Source organism: Erythrolamprus reginae, chromosome Z, assembly GCF_031021105.1.
Source record: "Erythrolamprus reginae isolate rEryReg1 chromosome Z, rEryReg1.hap1, whole genome shotgun sequence".
Lineage (NCBI taxonomy): Eukaryota > Metazoa > Chordata > Lepidosauria > Squamata > Dipsadidae > Erythrolamprus > Erythrolamprus reginae.
In genome coordinates this window covers 97,109,510-97,129,681 of record NC_091963.1, presented here as the reverse complement: position 1 = coordinate 97,129,681, position 20,172 = coordinate 97,109,510, and the positions used below count along the sequence as shown (strand labels likewise).

Genomic DNA, 20,172 nt, shown 5'->3' with positions numbered 1-20,172 from the left:
ATAACTAAAGGCAGGGCGCTGTTTTTATTTATACTGTATATATATAAGTATATCCTGGTCAATACCAATATTGCTCTCATAAGAGCTTCATTTACTACTGGGGTCTCTCTCTTTCTCTCTCTCTCTCTCTCTCTCTGTGGAGGGGTGTTTGTGTGGGTGGGTGGGTGTGGGTGGGTGAGAGAGAGAGAGATTAGCATATTATTTTTTGTTTCTTGTTATTATCTATATCTATGAACTGTACCTCACTTGAAGGCCACTAGATTAAAATAATATAAACAAAGTTGTACCTCTCTTTACTTTAAAAAAGTAAAGGCACTGTAGCAGTTGATTAAAAGCCACCCCTTCTTGAAAATGCACTGCACGCATGACAGAAATAAAAAAGGGACAGGGTTTCAATCAAATAACTACAGCCCCCAACTTAACTGTCTTGATCCCTTGGATGCACTGTGAATTATTCCTCTGGAGCAACTCTGATAGGCACCCCCCATTCTAAAGGGAAAAACATGTTGCCTCCTTTTGGCAGCATCCTAAAGCAGAGCCAATAGCTAGAGGAGATTTTTCTTTTTAAAGTTTATTTATAAAACATTTAAAAAACATAACATTTACATCACAATGTAACACAATACAGACAAGTAACACACACACACACACACAAAGAAAAAGGTACAAAGCAGTCTATTCAGTATTTCACATTGTTTTTTGCCTCTTTTCTTTTCCCATTTATTAACTTTCCGGTATTTGTTTAAATTTTGATTTATTTAAATATTTTTCCTTCTTACTTTCTTACTTAATCTTGGTTCTGCTGCTAGAGGAGATTTCTTTACATGCACAGAAACATTTCTCAGCATTTCCAGTCACTTATTATAAGTATTGGAACATGCCTATGCACATAAGAGAAACCTTTTTCAACTAATGAAACTGCCATGTGAGGCTTCAAGGTAGTACCAAATGCATCAATGAGATAAATAGGGGCTCTCTTGCATATTATAAAAAACCATTTTGTCTCATTTTGATTTGTCCTAAAAGAAGACACAGGAGTAAACATAAGAACATAAGAAGAGCCATGCTGAATCAGGCCAAAGCCCATCGAGTCCAGCATTCTGTGTCACATAGTGGCCCACCAATTGTCCTTGGGGATCTTGAGCAGAAAGAGAAGGCAAGACCCTCCCTTTCCCCTGACCCACAACAAATGGTACCCAAGGTAGTCCGGCCTGCCTCAACCAACATAGAGGCGGCACATGGACATCCATTTCAATAACCACCGATATACTTGGCATCCATGAATCTGTCTAATCCTGCCTTGAAGCTATCAAGGCTGACAACTGTCACGACCTCTTCTGGAAGTGAATTCCATAAACCGACGACCCTCTGGGTGAAGAAATATTTCCCTTGGTTTGTCCTCACTTTCCTACCTATGAGCTTTAGGGAGTGCCCCCTTGTCCAAGTAAAGTAGGATTTCAATTTACCACAGGAAGTCTATCCCCCTTTTTATCTTCCAGACTGATTGTATCAGAACCCTTCTAACCTGCTATGCACTTTGGTGATTAAAAAGGCTAAGGGTTGAACTTCCTTTGCTTTAGGGTATATGACACGTCATTCCTTTATCATTTTCATATACAGACTTGTTTTAAGATATCAAGAATTCAAGCCAGTGCAGGCAAATAGTAAAAACTATGCACAGTGTTCATTTTCTTTCTATAATAATGTGCCTAGTCATATGCAAAATAAAACACACTGCTCAAAAAAAATAAATAAATAAAGGGAACACTTAAACAGCACAATATAGCTCCAAGTAAATCAAACTTCTGTGAAATCAAACTGTCCACCTAGGAAGAAACACTGATTGACAATAAATTTCACATGCTGTTGTGCACATTCAGCTTTCTACAGAACAAAGTATTCAATGAGAGTATTTCATTCATTCAGATCTAGGATGTGTTATTTGAGTGTTCCCTTTATTTTTTGGAGAAGTATATACGTATTGGCAAAAACAACTAAGGAATATTTTCAAATGGTTTTAAAGTATCCAAAAGTGTATTTAAATTTTATTTTCTACAGTTATATTTATCTTTTCATGTCTCAATCTGATCTTTATTTCTCTAAAGTGTTTATGCCTTGGGAGATTATTTGGCAATCACATTCTCTGTCACATTTCCTTTTAATGTGTGCGTGATGCTCTGCACCCCCCTCCCGCACACTCTGCGCATACATGCATGAACTCCCAAACACTTCACTGCACATGATGGTGTGACACACACCGTCCCATTTTGGACCTAGCAGGCCTCCCTGCAGTCTCCAAGGAACATGGGGGGGGGGATGCCGCATTCCTCATGCACACATAAACACCCCCCCCCCCCGCATGCATGCACATCTCCCACATATGCACGCCCTCTTCGCATGCATGGCATATACCCCAAAATCAGCTGGTTGGCCAATTCTTCCTTAACGAAGAAACATTCTCTTGGAAAGCAGCCCCCATCTTTTTTAATAGTTCCAGCAGGACTGGGCCAACCTGTCTACAAGACAAAAGACTTCTAGGATTAAGAAATGACCCTCAGAGACATAATAGGATTAACTCATCTAGCAGCTCATTACATGGCACAATCTAAGGATCACTCAGCAAGCTTCAACCAAACCTAAGAGCTCAGACAACCTACAAAGTTAGCTATAATCCCTCCAACTGCCAATACATGTTTTTGCACAGGAACAGGAAGTTCAAGTGCAAAGCCCAAGGGAAGGTATAAAAGCCACCCTCTCTCAAATCCATGTGGTCAGCTGAAGCAGGATCATGTGTTTCGTAGTTTTGTTCACCATTTAAACCTCTTTCCAATCAGCCTGTGTTTCCAGTGTCTATATCCTGGCTTGGAACTGAACCAGATGGATATTTCTTCCAACACCTTTTATCTGTGAAAGCAAGGTGAGATTGATTATCAATCTTGCACAAGAATAGAGTTTTCAAGGAGGGCTAATCATATATAGAATTCTCACCAAGTTCCAAAATATATCGAACTGAGAATACTGAAGGGAATATCAGTACTGGCAGCCAATTGATATAGCTAATAGAAAAAATTCTTTTAATTTTCCACTGGGGACAAAATGAAGGCAACATTATGGGGACTGGCAAAAAAATTATCTTACCAGAATATGTTTGTGCCATGATCTATGGTTGACCTATCCAGATTCCTAAGAGGTCAGTAAGGGGCAAGTACAAGTGCACTAGAGTGCCTCCCGTCCCCTGTCCTATTGCTCTCCTATATCTTTCTTCTATTCCTATATCTCTTCTTCTATTATTTCATTGATATGTTCTATTACTATACCTTCTTTTCTATTGTTTCTTAGATATATTTTACTATGAGTATCTCCTCTATAACCTTCATCATGTATTTTATTATGTGTATATAGATATATGCCCACTAAAACCCTCATTGTGTATTGGACAAAATAAATAAATAAATAAATAAATAAAAATAGTAAGGGAAAGGCCAAAATATGGCACTGTGAAATCACAGTGCCATCTTGTGGTAAAACATTAGATTCAAACAAAATTCAAACAAAACATTTTAAAATGCTGCTCGGTGGTCCCAGTCTCAGTGGCCTGGAACCTGGGAGTCGTTGGATGGTAGACTGTCTCTGCGCCCCTTTATTGGAGCGACAGAAAAGGTATACAATTACCATCTTCTGAATATTCGGAGAATCCGCAAGTTCTTAACAATCGAGACTGCTCGCCTACTCATCCAAGCCCTTGTAACATCACGTTTAGACTATTGTAATAGCTTATTGGCAGGCTTACCATCTTGCTCGCTATTTCCATTATCCCTGGTCTAAAATAGTGCTGTTCGGGTGGTTCTACATCTCTCCAGGTCATCCCATGTGTCAGCCTCGCGTAGATCTCTATACTGGTTGCCAATTCGAACCAGGGCTCAATTTAAACTGTTAGTGATGGTATTTAAGGCCCTGCGCTCAAACACACCAAATTACTTGGTGGCCTTGATATACACCATCGAGGGATCTACATTTGACCAGGAAGGGTCGGTTGACTGTTCCACAGATACGTACAGCAACATCAAAATTGCAGGCCTTTCAAGATCTGGCCCCATGTCTGTGGAACAGTCTTCCTTTAGAGCTTCAGTTAGTGGAGAATTTTCTCGACTTCCGCAAGGCATTAAAGACATTCCCCTACTGAGGTTTGCAGACGATACAACAGTGATCGGAGTCATTCAACGAGAGGTTGAACAAACCTTGTGGTGTGACCGGGACAATCTAGAATTGAACACACTCAAAACCATAGAAATGGTGGTAGACTTTAGAAGAAACCCTTCCACCTCTCACAATACTAGATAACACAGTATCAACAGGAGAGACCTTCAAATTTCTAGGTTCTATCATATCTCAAGATCTAAAATGGTCACCTAACATCAAAAACATCATCAAAAAAGCACAACAAAGAATGTTCTTTCTGCGCCAATTCAGGAAGCTCAAACTGCCCAAGGAACTGCTGATACAGTTCTACAGAGGAATCATTGAATCTGTGACCTGCAGCTCTATAACTGTCTGGTTTGGCTCTGCAACACAACAAGACCGACACAGATTTCAAAGGATAATCAGAACTGCAGAAAAAAACAATTGCTGCCAACCTGCCTTCCATTGAGGACCTGTATACTGCACAAGTCAAAAAGCGGGCGGTGAAAATGTTTACTGACCCCTCACATCCTGGACACAAAACTCCTATACTCAAAATGTCGCTACAGAGCACTGCACACCAAGACAACTAGACACAAGAACAGGGTTTTTCCCGAATGCCATCACTCTGCTACACAAATTCCTTCAACACCGTCAAACTTTTTAATAAGGCTGCACTTCAATTTCTACTAGTTTTTTCTCATCATTCCTATCACCCATTTCCTCCCACTTAGGACTGTATGACTGTAACTTGTTGCTTGTATCCTCAGATTTGTATTTACTGATTGTTTCTTCATTGCTTATTTGACCCCTATGACAATCATTAAGTGTTCAGCCGCATGATTCTTGGCAAATGTATCTTTTCTTTTATGTACATTGAGAGCATATGCACCAAGACAAATTCCTTGTGTGTCCAATCACACTTCGCCAATAAAGAATTCTATTCTATTCTTTGATTCAGCAAATTGAAACATCCTTGTTCTGCGGATCAGCAAGACGGGAAGACATTTGCAAGGTTGGGAAGGTTTTAAACAAATTTTATGGTTTTATTAGTTGTGTTTTAGCTAAGTGTGTGTATTGCCTACTGTTTTTGCTAGTTATACAGGGGTGGACAAAGAAATGGAAACACTTGATCTTTTGGGCATCTTAAAGTTTGAACATATTCAAATCAATCAAAACTTGACATATTTTAAATGCATCATATGGTTCAGGTTTAAGAACTGTTTCCAGAGGGGGATGCCATCTTTCAAGATGATAATGCATGATAATGCACCAATCCATAGAGCAAGAATTGTTAAAGAATGGCACGAGGAACATTCTAATGAAGTTCAGCATCTCATCAGGCCACCACAATCACCAGACCTCAACATTATTGAGCATTTATGATCGATTTTAGAGATTCAAGTAAGAAGACAATTTCCACCACCATCGACTCTAAAAGAACTGGAGGGTGCTTTAACTGAAGAATGGGCTAAAATTCCTTTGGAAACAATTCACAATTTGTATGAATCAATACCTCGGAGAATTGAGGTTGCATTTGCTGCAAAAGGTGGACCAACACCATATTAAAAGATATTTTGATAAATCTTTTCAAGGTGTTTCCACTTTTTTGTCCAACCCCTGTATAAAGGGCATTATAAATAAATGTTTATTGTTATTATTATTATTATTATTATTATTATTATTATTATTAATTATTTATTTATTTATTTGTTTGTTTGTTTGTTTGTTTGTTTATTTATTTATTTATTTATTTATTTATTTATTTATTTATTAGGTTTGTATGCCGCCCCTCTCCAGAGACTCGGGGCGGCTCACAACAATAGTAAAAACAATATTATGGTGCAACAAATCTAATATTAAAAAAGAAGCCTATAAAAACCCTATCATATTTAAAAAAACCAAACAACACATACATAGCAAACATAAATATAAGAAGCCTGGGGGAAGGTGTCTCAACTCCCACATGCCGGGCAGTAAAGGTGGGTCTTGAGTAATTTACGAAAGACAAGAAGGGTGGGGGCAGTTCTAATCTCTGGGGGGGAGTTGGTTCCAGAAGGCCGAGGCTGCCACAGAGAAGGCTCTTCCCCTGGGGCCCGCCTTATTATTAAAATAAGTGTTTAGGGATTTAGGGACCAGCCTTCAAAACTTTTTTATAATTGAAAAGTTGAATATACGGGATACAGGTTATAACTGCAATAAATCTTTAAAATAACTTTTAAAAACTTAATTTAAAAAAATATCTAGAGAAATATCAGGATTACAATTTAATTACAAATAATACTTCCCAAACGTGGTAGGGTCCCCCCCCCCCCCAAATGCAACCTTGGACCTTTTCGCTTTTCATCCAATTCAGAAATGAAAGGCGCTTTTTGGATGAGAAGCGTTTGGTCCTTTGCTTGCAGTTGTTTCAATACCCGATTAGGTAACTTCTTCAAGTGCTAGATGAACGGGCTTTGCTCTGTTTACATCCAGGGATTTGCCCCTGTCAGTGTTGATGGGAGTGTTATTTTTGTTTTGTTTGTCAAATACATATTGTTGGTGTACAAAGATATAATAATATTCATATATATGATACTAGTAAAAGAGAAACATTAGGACAGGGAACGGAAGGCACCCTGGCGCACTTATGCACGCCCCTTATTTTCTCATTTTCTCCTTGAGTGTGTTATTACCAGATCGTCTGCTTGGGGAGAGCAGCCATAAGCAATAACTGACCCCGAACGGAAGGCCGAGGACGCGGGGGGACGAAAAATGCAACGACCCCCTCCGACGGCGCATTTTCGAAGAGCAACCTCGGAGGAAGCGCCACTTCCGCAAGCTTTGCATTATGCTTCCGGGACGCCGTTGCTCCGCCCCCGCATTTCCCGCGAGGATTTCCCCGCGGGGAGTGGCCGGAGCTTCCTCTGCTCCGCTTTCCCAGTTATGGCGGCGGCGGTGGCGGCGGCGGCGGAGGCACCGGCACCTCCTGCTGCTGCTGCTGCTGCTGCTGCTGTGGTTGTTGCTGCGGGGAGGGAGAAGGCAGAGGGGGGAGGGGACGCCCCCTCCCCCCCGCTGCCGCCACCTCCCCGCGGCCAGAGTGCAGGTGAGTGAGAGTGGTAGGCAAGGCGGCTGGCCGGCCGGCCGCAAGGGAGCTGCCAGATCCTGGAGCTCCCGGGAGGGCGCGGAGAGGGGGGGTGCGCGCAAGAGGAAGTGACGCCTTGGAAACGGGCGACGGCCTCAACTGGAATGGGGGCGACGGGACTCGGGACGCGGGCTGGGGGGGAGGGGTGGCGGGGGAGAGGAGCCCGCAGGGCCGAGTTCATGGAAGAGGATAGAGCTCTCTCGTCCTCGGAGGGTGCAAGGAAGCCACGTGCCTTCCGGCCAGGGAAAGCGATGGGGCGGGTGGGACCGAGAGGGAACCCGCGTGGGAGAGCAGGTCCGTTGGGGAGGCAGCAGCTGATTCGGTGCTCCGCTCCTCGCCCATGCTTTCCCAATCAGATGCAGGCGCTCCTGGGAGTTTGCGGAGCCTTAGGCTCCAGAATAAACAACCCCGTTAAAGGAGTGTGAGCCAAAAGGCCGCCATTCCTATTTCGAATGGAAAGCAGCCTGTTTTGAGGAAAGCTAATCCAATAACAAGCCAGCCTTATTTTTCTTCTACCTACAACAGAAGTTGGAAGTAGCAAAAGATAAGGATCCTGATTTCCATCTTTTTTTGCTGCCACCATCCCCTGCCATATATATATTGACGAGAAAATTGGATCTAGAGATTGAGCTAGACCTCTTTTCTATTTATTTGTCCTTTTTTATCAGTTGATGTGTTACGAAGGGTTGGTTGGAAAAAGAGCAGCAAATCATCCATTTTTCCTACTTCCTTTAAATGGCAGACTGTTAAAAGTTATTTGTTAACCTGGTGTAATCCCCTACATCAAGGGTGTCAAACTCGCTATGTCATGTTGCCGTTACGTGACGTTTGACTGCGGTTTTCCCATTTGTGGAGCTGGGGTGGGTGTAGCCTGCATGTGACGCATCTGGCCCGCAGGTTGCCAGTTTGACACCCCTGCCCTACGTCATTCATGAAAAAAAGACTACCAGAGGAAGGTAACTCCATATGCCACAATGCCATTCAGAGGAGAAGCACACGTGAGTGAGACTTGGTAGGTATGTACTCTGCCCACTCCTCAGTGGCAATAGGAAATTTGACTCATCAGATGTTGCTGTACTTCATTCTCTGTTGGAAGTTGTAGCCCAGTAACATCTGGAGGTTCTCCATCCTTCCTTTATGTTTTATTGGCTAGGAGAGCAGCTAGTGATTCAGATGGTATCTGTGCCTCATCTTCTCTGCACTGACAGCTTTAAAAAGTCAGGGAAAAAGCAGTAGAAGCTATAGTCCTTTTTTATGCTTCCTGTCCTTTTTCTTTCTTTCTTGACAGGAGGAAAGAAGGATTGCTACTTCCCATTTGCTGTTTTATTGCCTTTCATCTCCAATGGGCTGCTTGTTACCCTTCCTTTGAAGAAAAGTGTTTAATGATTTTTTGCCCAAGTACATTCACAGTATCCTAAGGCACAACCCTTAGTCTTAAGTATTGCAAGCTGGCCTAGAATGTATTGAAATTTCATAAAGGAAATAAACATTCCATATTTGTAAGGAAAACATTCAAAATGACTTACGTCCAAACCACAATAAAATATAATAAAGGAGTCATAATCTCAAAATAAGCTTTCATCACAATCGGGTAGAATGGAATTGAATAAAGGTTATATGAAGGAGTCTTGACAGTTCAATTATCAAAGTAAGTAGGTTTTTTTGATGAGACCTTAGTAACCATTATGCACTGGATTCCTTTATGGGTCTAGAAATTGCTCTTTTTTTTTTTTACCTCTGACAAGGAAACAGTATACAGTGGTACCTCGGTACTCGACCACAATTCATTCCAGAAGTGTGGTCGAGAACTGATTTGATCGAGTACCGAATTTATTTATCCCATAGGAAATAATGGAAATGGATTTAATTGGTTCCCAGCCCCTGTTAACTTGCTGGGAACCAATTAAATCTATTTTCATTATTTCCAATGGCATAAATAAATTCGCTACTCCAAGCTGCAGGAAAGGTGGGGGCTGCTGGAAGCAATGAGGAAAGGAGCCCCCAGAAGCTGCCATCCCGGCAGCTTCAGGGGGCTGAGGAGCTCTCTAAGAGCTCCAAGCTGCAGGAAGGGTGGGGGCTGCTGCAATCTTGGCAGCTTCTGGGGGCTCTTTTCCTCATTGCTTCCTTTTATTACCTGTAAGCAGCTTCAAAACTTTCTCCTTCCCTGTGGCTGCAACAGCGGCGATTTCCCTTCCAGTAGCAACAGCGCCGGGAACGTCATGTGATGAAGGGAAGCCGCCGGAGCCATCTCAGCAGTTGCTGCCGCTCCAGCAGCTTCCCTTCATTATGTGACTTCCCGGCGCTCTTGCTACTGGAAGGGAAATCGCCGCTGTTGCAGCCACAGGGAAGGAGAAAGTTTTTGAAGCTGCTTACAGGTAATAAAAGGAAGCAATGAGGAAAGGAGCCCCCTGAAGCTGCCAAGATTGCAGCAGCCCCCACCTTTCCCGCAGCTTGGAGCTCTTAGAGAGCTCCTCAGCCCCCTGAAGCTGCCGGGATTACATTTCATATAATGAACAAAATTTTCTCCGGTTGTTCGGTATCTGAATTTTTGCCGAAAATTTTGTTCGTTATCCGAAATGTACGAGAAAGGAAGCGTTCGAGTACCGACGTACCACTGTATTTCAGAGAAAAACAGACTTCTCTAACAGAGAAAACAGGCTAGGAACTTCCTAGGGATCTGAGAGGTTTCTTTCTTAAAGTCCTCCTAAACTTAGCATTTCAAAGGAGATATTAACAGTGAGTGGAATTTTAAATCTCAACAAATGCACACAGTTGACAAACATAATACAATTTGAACTTTTTGAGTGAAAAGAACTTTCTGCCATATAAAGCTGCTTATTGTTGGTTCATCTAATCCAATGATTCATATAGTACTTTCCCAAAGTATTTCCTAGTCTTGACAGCCAAATCATTTTAACTGGAGATATCAGTATAATGGATGTATGCATGCAAAATAGTGCTTATTCCAATGAACTGCCCTATCTTGACAGGTGATCTGTGGCAATAAACAGGTCTTGGAAGATAAAGTCATCAGTCATTACATTGAAAACATGGCACTTCAGTAGATTTGTAGGCAGAATTTGTAAGGTGTCACACATTTTTAGTTACACTATAACAATATTCACAGAGATATTTACATTATTATTTTTTTAAAATAGTATTTAAAACAATGAAATAAAGGGCAGGGTCATGCAATCTTGTCGCTCTTAATAAATTTTATATTTATCTTTCATAAGGCGAATTCCTTATTCCTAAAGGGGCAAAATGATAACCTATCTTGCATTTTTAAATATTTATCTGAGAGTAGATTTCATTGCATTCTGTAGATATTTTGATTCTGATTGTTTTAAACAGTTCTTTTCAAACAATTTAGTTGGTTTGAGAACACTTCAGAACTGATTCTTGGTTCCTTTGTGTTCATTAAAGGGGAATGTGAAACAAAACAATCATGTTTTAAGAGTCTCATTACCGTATTTTTCAGAATATAAGACACTTTAGTTTTTGGGAAGGAAAATAGAGAAAAGAATCTGCTTACCAGACATCCATCTGGCTAGCATTCTTAGTCTGGTCAGCTTCAGCATATTATTTTATTTCCTGGTTAGGGCGTTACAAAAACCTTATTCCAAGAGAGTAACAATGAAAGAGCTTGCAAGCCAGTAAGAGTTGGGAAAATCATTAGCACCCAGTTAGCGCTGGAAAGAAACATTGGGAGCAAGTAGAGCAATGAAAAAACCTACAAAGACTTAGGGCTTGGAAAACATTCTTCACAGAGAGTAACAATGAAAGAGCTTGCAAGCAGGTAAGAGCTGGGAACATTGTTAGCATCTGGTTAGGGCTGGAAAGAAACATTTGGAGCAAGTTAGAGCAACAGAAAAAAACCTGCAAAGACTTAGTGTTTGGAAAACATTCTTCGTGGAGAGTAAGAATGAAAGAACCTGCAAGGTAAGAGCTGGGAAGATCATTAGCACCTAGTTAGGGCTGAGGGAAAAAGCTTCCAAAAAAGCTACATTCAGAGTATAAAACACACCTGAATTTTCAGCCTCTTAGGGAGGAAAAAAGTACGTCTTATACTCTGAAAAATACGGTAATTTGAAAACTATTTTGTCTCATAGGAAGCTGAAAAACTAATAAGAGGTGGGATGCTGATGTGAGATTCAAAGCACTGTTTCTGACTCTAATAGTGTACACTTCTAGAAAGTAACTTGGCACAAAATAAGAGTTGTTTTAAATAAGTCCAAGCATTTGTGTTCAATTAGATATGTTTATCTTTATTTCCACTCTTTTGATGCAGATAATAAAAATGGTTTTAGAATTATTTTCAGTTTGGATAGTGGATTACCTGCAGAGATAGCTGGCTACTATTCAGGAAACAAAAATTCATATTTTCTTGATAGTTTAAAACTAATCTAAGGCACTGATGAAAATCATGCAATGAATCGTTGATTTGCTATCCTTGTAGCAAATAATATGGACATAACTGAAAATATTAATGTAGAATACTTTTATAAATTAATTTTAATTGAATTATAAAGTATTATACAAAATAAATAGACAAGCAATGGAAGGGACAAAGAGAAAGAAATGAGGAAAGATAAGAAGAAAAAGAAGCATTGACTTCCGACTTACTGTTCTGACAGTAAAATAAGGCTCTGACATCAAATTACAATTTTTTGCTTTTTCATAATATAAACAAACCATTTCTATAAAGATCTACAGTATAAGTCTAAACCATAAAACCCAAAGTTAGATTTTTCTTTTCTAGAATATTATAAACATTGCCCTGTGTAGAACTCTAAAATCTTGTTAGTAGCTACTTTGTATGAAAGCATAATTATTCCTTCTTCACTTTCAAAAAATAGAATGGCGATAATTAAAATCGTGAAGAATCTTACCAAGAAATTTATTAATGTATAATGATATAAAAATATTGAAAAATATTATTTTAATTTAGAAAGTTATATTTGAGATAATAGTGAAATGTTTGGCATGCTCAGCTCACTTATTATGCTTTTATACAATATTCTTACCAGTATCTGTAAGTTAGATGTTAAGGAGAGAGTATGGCATGGCATTGTCTACACTCACAAATTTGCTTTAGATACATAGCGGATTCATAGTTCAGATAAAACATGAATTAGGATTTACTAGTTTTGAATTAAGCAGCCTAGTACATTCTAGAAGTTTTGAATTTAAATTATCATCAACCCTGCCATCATTGGTAACGGCAAGAGACCACAGTAGTAATCCAAACTAAGTATTTATCTACACCTTTCCAAGTTATTAGAATTCAGCAGTTGTTTATTTTTCTGCTAGTTGACTACAATCTAGTCCAAGTAGTAAGCACAAGAAAGATATACACCATATAGCCTGTGATCAGCTCCAATGTGGAACTTTCTGTTCCCTTAGACTAGGAGATCAAACTGTTTCAGTATGTTGGCATTTGTGCTACGTTTATGACTGTCACAAAAGCCTTTCTGTTCAAAAACAAATTGGAAATGATAAGAGATTTAAGACTTGTTCTAGGAGTCCTTAAAATGGACAGTACCTATTTTAGTGCACAATCACTTTGAAGAGGATGTTGCTTTAATCTACTACAACCATAAAAACAGCAAAAGTTTTCTAGTTCATAAAATACTTTTGGAGTAGTGTAAGCCATATCGTACAGTATTTATGAGGCATCAAGGCAATCACTTTCCCGCAAGCCTTAAAATGTATGAGAACCAAAGCTGATATTATACAAAAACAGTCTAAAAATCAATACATACATGTGAATTGCATAACCGATTTACTGAATGTGTGCTAAGCTGCTTGACTTGAGTCTTAGTTTTGATTATAGTCAATAAAATATCTTGAGCAGGTTGAAAAAAATGCCCCCCCATAAACTTTATTTAAAATCTTAATTTTTATTTTCTAACCTTCTATTGATTATGTGCCATTAAGTTGCTGGCAATCCTTGGAAACCACAGAGATTTTCTCTAATGATCCCTCCCCAACCTAGTCCTTCCAATAGTGTATATCATTAATCCATCATTGCAGTAATTGAGACCATCTGCCTTGCTGTCATTTGTCCTTTTCTTCCACCTTTGGCATCATTATAGACTTCTCAAGGCAGCTAGGTCATTGCCATTTTACTTAGACTATGATAATTTCAATTCTTTTCATTTGTATCTTGAGTAAGAAGTGTAGTTTGTTCTGCAGTCTATCTTCTAGTCTTCTGAAGTTTTACAAATTATATTTATTTTTTAATATATATTTTTTATTTTTCTCAACCATAAAACCATACATATATAACCCATGTATCTTCAATGGATAACAGCTTATTTATAAAGTCTCTTTCATATAAAATAATAAAAAATCCTAAATCTCAATTATTCATTCTGTCTAAAGAAGAAAAGCTATATTTAATTTTAATTTTAAAAAGTCTAAACAATTTTCTTCCTTCTTCAATTCTAGTACTCTATTTTTAACTCTTGATTTCCTTTTTGAAACTTTTTAATTTGGTTTAAAACATGTATTATATACTTAATGCTGCCTCCTTTTTCTGTCATCCAAGTTCTGACAATTCTGTTTCTCATTTCTTTGTGTTACTCTTACATTAAATTTACCTTACATTAACTATTTTATTTATTATTTTTACTTTCAAGCCATTCATAAAATTTCCCCAAAATTTTGGAAAACTCTGTGTCTTCTTTGTCCTTAATTTTCATTGTAAGTTTATTCATTTCCGCATAGTCTATAATCTTCCTTAGTCCCTCTCTTTCTGTTGGTATTCTGTTTAACTTCCAATTTTGTGCATTTACAATCCTAGCAGCAGTCACTATAGGCACGAGTAAGTATATTTCTTCCTTATTAAATGTTTCTGGCAATATACCTAATAAAAAATATTTCAGATTTTAAATCAATATTTTGTTTCAATAATGTTTCAATCCATATTTGAACTCCTAAGCAAAATTTTTGGGCTTCACTGCACGTCCACCACATATGCTAAAAAGATCCAGGTATATGATTACATTTCCAACAATTCATCAATTTATTCTTAAACATTTTTGCTAATCTCTCTGGTGATATATGCCATCTATAGAACATCTTATACATATTTTCTTTGTAAGCTGTTGCCATTTCATTTTATAATTTCTTTCCCGTAATTGTTACCACATATTTATATCTATTGTATGTCCTATGTGTCTCATCCATTTTATTATTGTCTCTTTCACTTGTTCAAATTCTAATTCAGTGGAGAGCAAATAGTTGTACAATTTCTTTATCATCTTTTCATCTGTTCCCATTAAGATTTTGTCTAGTTTTGTTTTTTCTAAATTAATTCCCATATATCTCATATCTTACTTCTACCTGAATATTCAAGTACTAAATCATTTTTATGTAATTTATATTCTTTTCTAATTTTTTAAGTCCTGTGATCTCCTTATCCTCTCTTATATTTCTATTTAGTACTTCTAATATCAGTAATGGTGATAATGGGGATCCTTGCCTTGTTCCTTTAGTAATGTCTACCAGTCATGTCTCCATTTATTATTGTTTTTGCTGTTTGTTTACTGTAGATTTCTTCCATTATTTTTTTTATTTGATTTGATTTCTATGCCGCCCTTCTGAGACTCAGGGCGGCTTACAACATATTAGAAATCTACATAAAATTGCATTCTAAAAAACAGTTAAAAACAAACAAACAGATTAATACATCAAACATCCTATATTCATTCATTGGGTGGGACAACATATATCAAAGTTTCAATGGCCCCAAGCCTGCCGGCCGAGGTGGGTGTTCAGAGCTTTGTGGAAGGCAGGTAAAGTGGGGGTAGTACAAATCTCTGCGGGGAGCTTGTTCCAGAAGATCGGGACGGCCACGGAGAAGACTTCCCCTAGGCCTCGCCAGATGACATTGTCTGGCTGATGGGATCTGGAGGAGGCCAACTCTGTGGGATCTGATTATACTAGAAATCTTGCCCCAAAGTCCATATATTGTAGTTGTTGATTTAAAAACTGCTACTTCACATTATCAAATGTGTTCTATGCATCCAAAAACATTTAAGGTCTCTTGTTTTTCTAGGTGTTTATAATACTCTATAGTATTCAATATTATACGTATATTGTCTAATCTGTCTCCTAGGAAGGAATCCATTTTGGTCTATATAGATAAATTCACCAAAAAAAATCTTTTCAGACTGTTTGCTATAATAGCTACAAATATTTTGTATCTATTATATTTATATATCATATCAAATATCAGGACTCCAGGAGTTTAACTTCAAGAATCAATTTATTAAATAAGTCCGGCATTACGAATCCAAATACTTCTTATAAAACTCTGCTGGTAACCCATCTAGACCCGGCGCTTTTCCATTTTTCTGTTTCTTAATGGTCTCCACCAATTCCATCGTGATTTTCTCTTTAAATGTTTTTTTTATGTGTTTCTGGTATAGCTCTGCCTTTTCCAAATATTGACATATTTTCTGATCATCAACTTTCTCTTGTTTGTATAATTCTTTATAGTATCTCCATACTATTTTCTTTTTATCCTCTTTATATTGTAATTCTCCTTCATTTTCTCATTGTTTTAACAATTTTTTCCTTTTTATCTTTCCTTATCTCCCTAACCATCTTCCTGGTTTTATTCATATGCTCAAAGAAATTTTGCTTCAATGCTTTAATATTTCTTGCTACTTCTTCATTTTCTATCATATTTAATTTATGCTTCTTCAGATCCACCATTTCTGGCATTTTCAGATCTTGTGGTTATATTTGCAATTTTTTTTCTAAATCCCTATATTCCATTTCAATTTTTCTTTTAATGGCTTTATTCTGTTTATTTATCTTACTCATATCTGTCAGGGCCAAGCCTCTGAAATATGCTTCAGATATATCCCAAAGTATTTGTAATGTATCATTATTATTATTATTATTATTATTATTATTATTATTATTATTATTATTTATTAGATTTGTATGCCGCCCCCTCCAAAGACTCCAAATATAGTACCTTCTTTTCTATTTTCCTGGAAGAAATTACAAATAATTCAAATTCTTTTTCTTGCAGTATTTCATGTTGTAATGTCCATCTCAACGTTTCCCGTTTGCCTCTCCATTGGATTATGGTCTGCCCATACATTAGATTAAATGTCTATTCTTTGTAATCAATTTTTCAAATCCATGGTTGTCCATACCAATTCTTGTCTAAGACTTGTGGCTAGAAAAGTAAAATGTAAATTGTTTTTCTTTTTGAAGTCTCTTTCTCCACACATCAATCAAGTTCCACTATTTAACAGTATTAAAGAATAATTTAACAATATCAATCTAATTTCTTCATATTTCTTTATTTATTTTTCCTATTTTAAGGCTTTTGCCTATCTTTTGCAGATTGTGTCATTCTTTGTTCTCTAGTTACTTTTCCCAATTCCTTTTCTAATTATTAAGTTAATTGTATTTCTTGTCCTCCTGCTGTCTCATTTAGTAAGCATTCTCTTCTCAATTCTAGCTCTTGCATTCCTTCTTCAATTTGTATAAGATTCTTCTCTGTTGTGGCTCTCATTCATACCTCTGCATTCTCTGTAAAATATTTCTGCCTTATTGATTGTATCCAATCTCAGTCTTTGTACTTGCCAGACTAACATTATGCCTTCAGGAATCAACCATCGAAAATTCACTCCTTTCAATTAGTTTCTTTGTCAAAAAATTATATTCTCTTCTTTGGTCTCTTACTTTTCTTGGTACTTGCTTTAAAACTGTGATCTCTTTCTTTTTATATTTGCAGGTAATGTTTCTCAATTTTTATAGCAATTCCATTCTACGTGCCTTTTTGGTGAATCTCACGTATACTTCTCTTGGGAGATTATGTCTCATCACATATGTAGTATGTCATTCAACAGTTTTTCTTTACTTTCTTTCAAAGCGTTTATCAGAATTTCCACCATTATATTATTTAAATTTTATCCTTTCTCTTCATAGACATTTTAGAAATGTAAATAAAATTCAAATCGATCCATCTCTAAAATTATGGGTATTCTTTCTTGCCTGTTTTCAGATATCATCAATTCATCCATTTTTCTTTCATGAGATTCCACCTCTTCTTCCATTTTCTGTAAATGCTGTTCATTTTTCTCTACCAGTCCTTTCATTTCTTCCTTCATTTCATTTAAGTCTCATTAACTGCATCAAATTTATTTTTGAGGTCTTCCCGTAAAGGTAAAAACATATTTTTAACTTCTGTTGTTTCCATTTTTTCTCCCATGCTATAGCATGATGCCAGTGTTACAGTTGATGTAGTTGGCAGGTGATGTGGTGTCTTCTTTGTCACCATTTTGTAATCCATTTGATAAATTTATAATCCAATGGGTATGGGAACCCGATGCCAAAATCAACATCAAGAAATATATATTTGTAATCCAATTAAAATGGGTATAGAAACCCGAATTTAAGATCAACATCAACAAAAAATATTTGTAATCCAATCCAAAGGGTGTAAAAATCCCTCCAAAATTTATAATCTAATCAGGAATGAATATAAAAATCCAAAAAGAAAAAAGAGGGAAAAGGAACTAGAAAAAGGAGAAATAATCTATATAATCCCCAAAACCCTACATGTCTTTTTTTTAAAAATTAAAAATAAAAAAAAACATAAATAAAGCATTCCAAAAATTAGGAGGACAAAAAATAAAAATTATTGAAAAATAAAAATAAAATATTCAAAATGCATTTAAATAATTGATCCAATACTTCACCCCAAAATAATAAAAGGAAAGAGGTAAACATTTAAAAGGGACTTTTAAAAAGGAAAAAAGTTTCAAGTTACCTTCCTCCTAGTCTTCAAAGTCCAACATCTGTTAAAAACAATACACTTGTTATGTGTACAAAGGTCAATGTAGATACAACAAGACAATCACTTATTAGTCCAGATGCCTCTGATGAGAAGCAGCCCAGCTCCAAATTCATCTCAGTTTTTTAGCCTACGATATTTATTGTTATTTATTAAGACTAGTTGGTAGTATATTTAATATCAGTCCTGTTTACTGCTATATGTAGGGGGGGGAAGCCAAAAATCACAGCAAAATCACATTGACTCCATTGAGAAAAGAGGCTTTTTTCCACCACTTCTCCAGCCGCTGGAAGCTGTAGCTCCTTCTACTACAGTCTTCTTTACTAATTAAGATTTTTTTTAAAAAAAAAAAATCAGCTTATTCCATTCCCAAAATCAATACTAAGCAATAAAAAGGAATCTTCTTACCTGGATGATTTCCATCACCTTGATCTTTCTAATACCGCTTCACTACCAGAGCTTGTAGCAACGTGTTGCTTCCAAAATGGCTGCCAGTCAGGGAACTGGTTACCTGCAGGGGTTTTGCATTAACCCTGCAATTGCCAGGCTATTCCCTTACTTCACCGACCCTCCAGGTCAGTTTTGACCAAAATTGGGTCCCCAGGCTGCTACCGTTCAGCAGATCCCCCCCATAGAGCACAGAGGGAACCGTCTGTCTCACTCTGGCTGCAGCTCCATATTTATTGACCACTAATGTCTATAAGATTGAGATTGAATTTGCTTGCTTTGCTTCTAATGCTTTTCTACACCCTAATTCAGCGGTGTCAAACTATTTCATTGAGAGCCACATCACGGTTGTGTTTGACCTTGGGAACAGGGTAGGTATGGCCAGAGCAGGCATGGCCACTTCAACATCACTCGTGTCGGGGGCACCTGTAGTGGCCGAGTGCTAAAGCTGGACTTCTCTCAGACTCTCCCTCACTCTCTCATAACCTATCTTCCTTATTTCCTTTCTTCCTTCTTTCCCCTTCCTCTTCTCCTTTCTTCTTTCCTTCTGTTCCTTCCTTCTTTCTGTTTTCTTTTCCTGCCTCTTCTTGGATGCACAAATGGGAAAGGGGAAACATTTATCCTTTTGTTTTGCTTTCAGATTGTTTTGCTAGCCCTCTGCTGGGAAAAGGGGAACTTGAGGCCATGCGTAGCTCCCCCGAGACCCCATTTCTTTTGCCTGTGGTGGCCTCTACAATCCTCTGCCAGTGAAAATGGAGCTTGGGGGACACATGGCTCTTCTGGGGTCTGCTTTTGGCCATAATGGTCTCCTGTAGCCCTCTGCCAATGAAAATGGAGCTTGCAGCTCCTTTGAGCCCCCTGTTTCAGATGCGATGGTCTGCAGCCCTCTGTCAATGAAAACGGAGCTTGGGAAGGCCCCTGGGCCCGGTTTTCAGCCACAACGGTTTCCAACCCTCTGCCATCCCAGGATGGCCCATTTGTGCTGGCAGAGGGTTGCAGGAGGCCGTTGTGACTGAAAACACCCTCCCCCCAAGGTCCATTTTCACTGAGAGAGGACTGCAGGTCAGTCCGTTGCTATTTCCAGGATGATCCTGCGAACCAGTTCTAAGCACACCACAGGCCGAATCTGGCCCACAGCCTATGCCCTAATTGTCACAGTTACTTATTTACTACTCTTCATATTATTTTCGTATTTGGCAATATAATAAAATATTTCTTTTCAAGCTAGTTTCCCTTCCTTAGCTGCAGTTTCACTTTCCCATTAGTACCAGTTCTTTTTTTCCCCTTTCGCTAAGGATAGTTCTATTGGAAGCATGAGTGAAGAGGCAAAAAATTGAGAATGAAAAGAATGAATGAGTGATTGAATGAATGAATGAATGAAATATATGTATGTATTTATGTATGTATCAGATATTTCAGTGAACAGGTCTTTTTTCTTATGAAGTATAATCACCTTTTCCATAAATAACTTTTAATTCTATTGCCCACATGAAATTAGTTTGAACATGCTGCACCATATTCTGCTGAGTAATGAGTTTGAACATGCTGCATCATATTCACAGAGCTGTCTAAAATTTAGGTTGGATACTTCATA

General features: G+C 37.9%; 2 protein-coding genes across 5 annotated transcripts in view; both read left to right on the top strand.

Annotated features, from left to right (window-relative positions):
• IMMT (inner membrane mitochondrial protein) overlaps window positions 1-20,172 on the top strand; it is a 348,633-nt gene that overhangs the window by 86,260 nt on the left and 242,201 nt on the right. The window lies entirely within an intron of this gene.
• Window positions 7,038-20,172, top strand: part of KRCC1 (lysine rich coiled-coil 1) — a 46,907-nt gene continuing 33,772 nt past the window's right edge. For 2 of the 4 annotated variants that reach the window (XM_070766942.1, XM_070766941.1), the window contains exon 1: window positions 7,038-7,264. In XM_070766942.1, coding sequence (XP_070623043.1) covers window positions 7,105-7,264 — 160 coding nt within the window. In that variant the 5' untranslated portion in view covers window positions 7,038-7,104. Of the gene's footprint in view, window positions 7,265-8,217; window positions 8,316-8,591; window positions 8,952-20,172 lie in introns of those variants that run through there. The other 2 variants (XM_070766943.1, XM_070766944.1) reach the window with 2 other exon arrangements.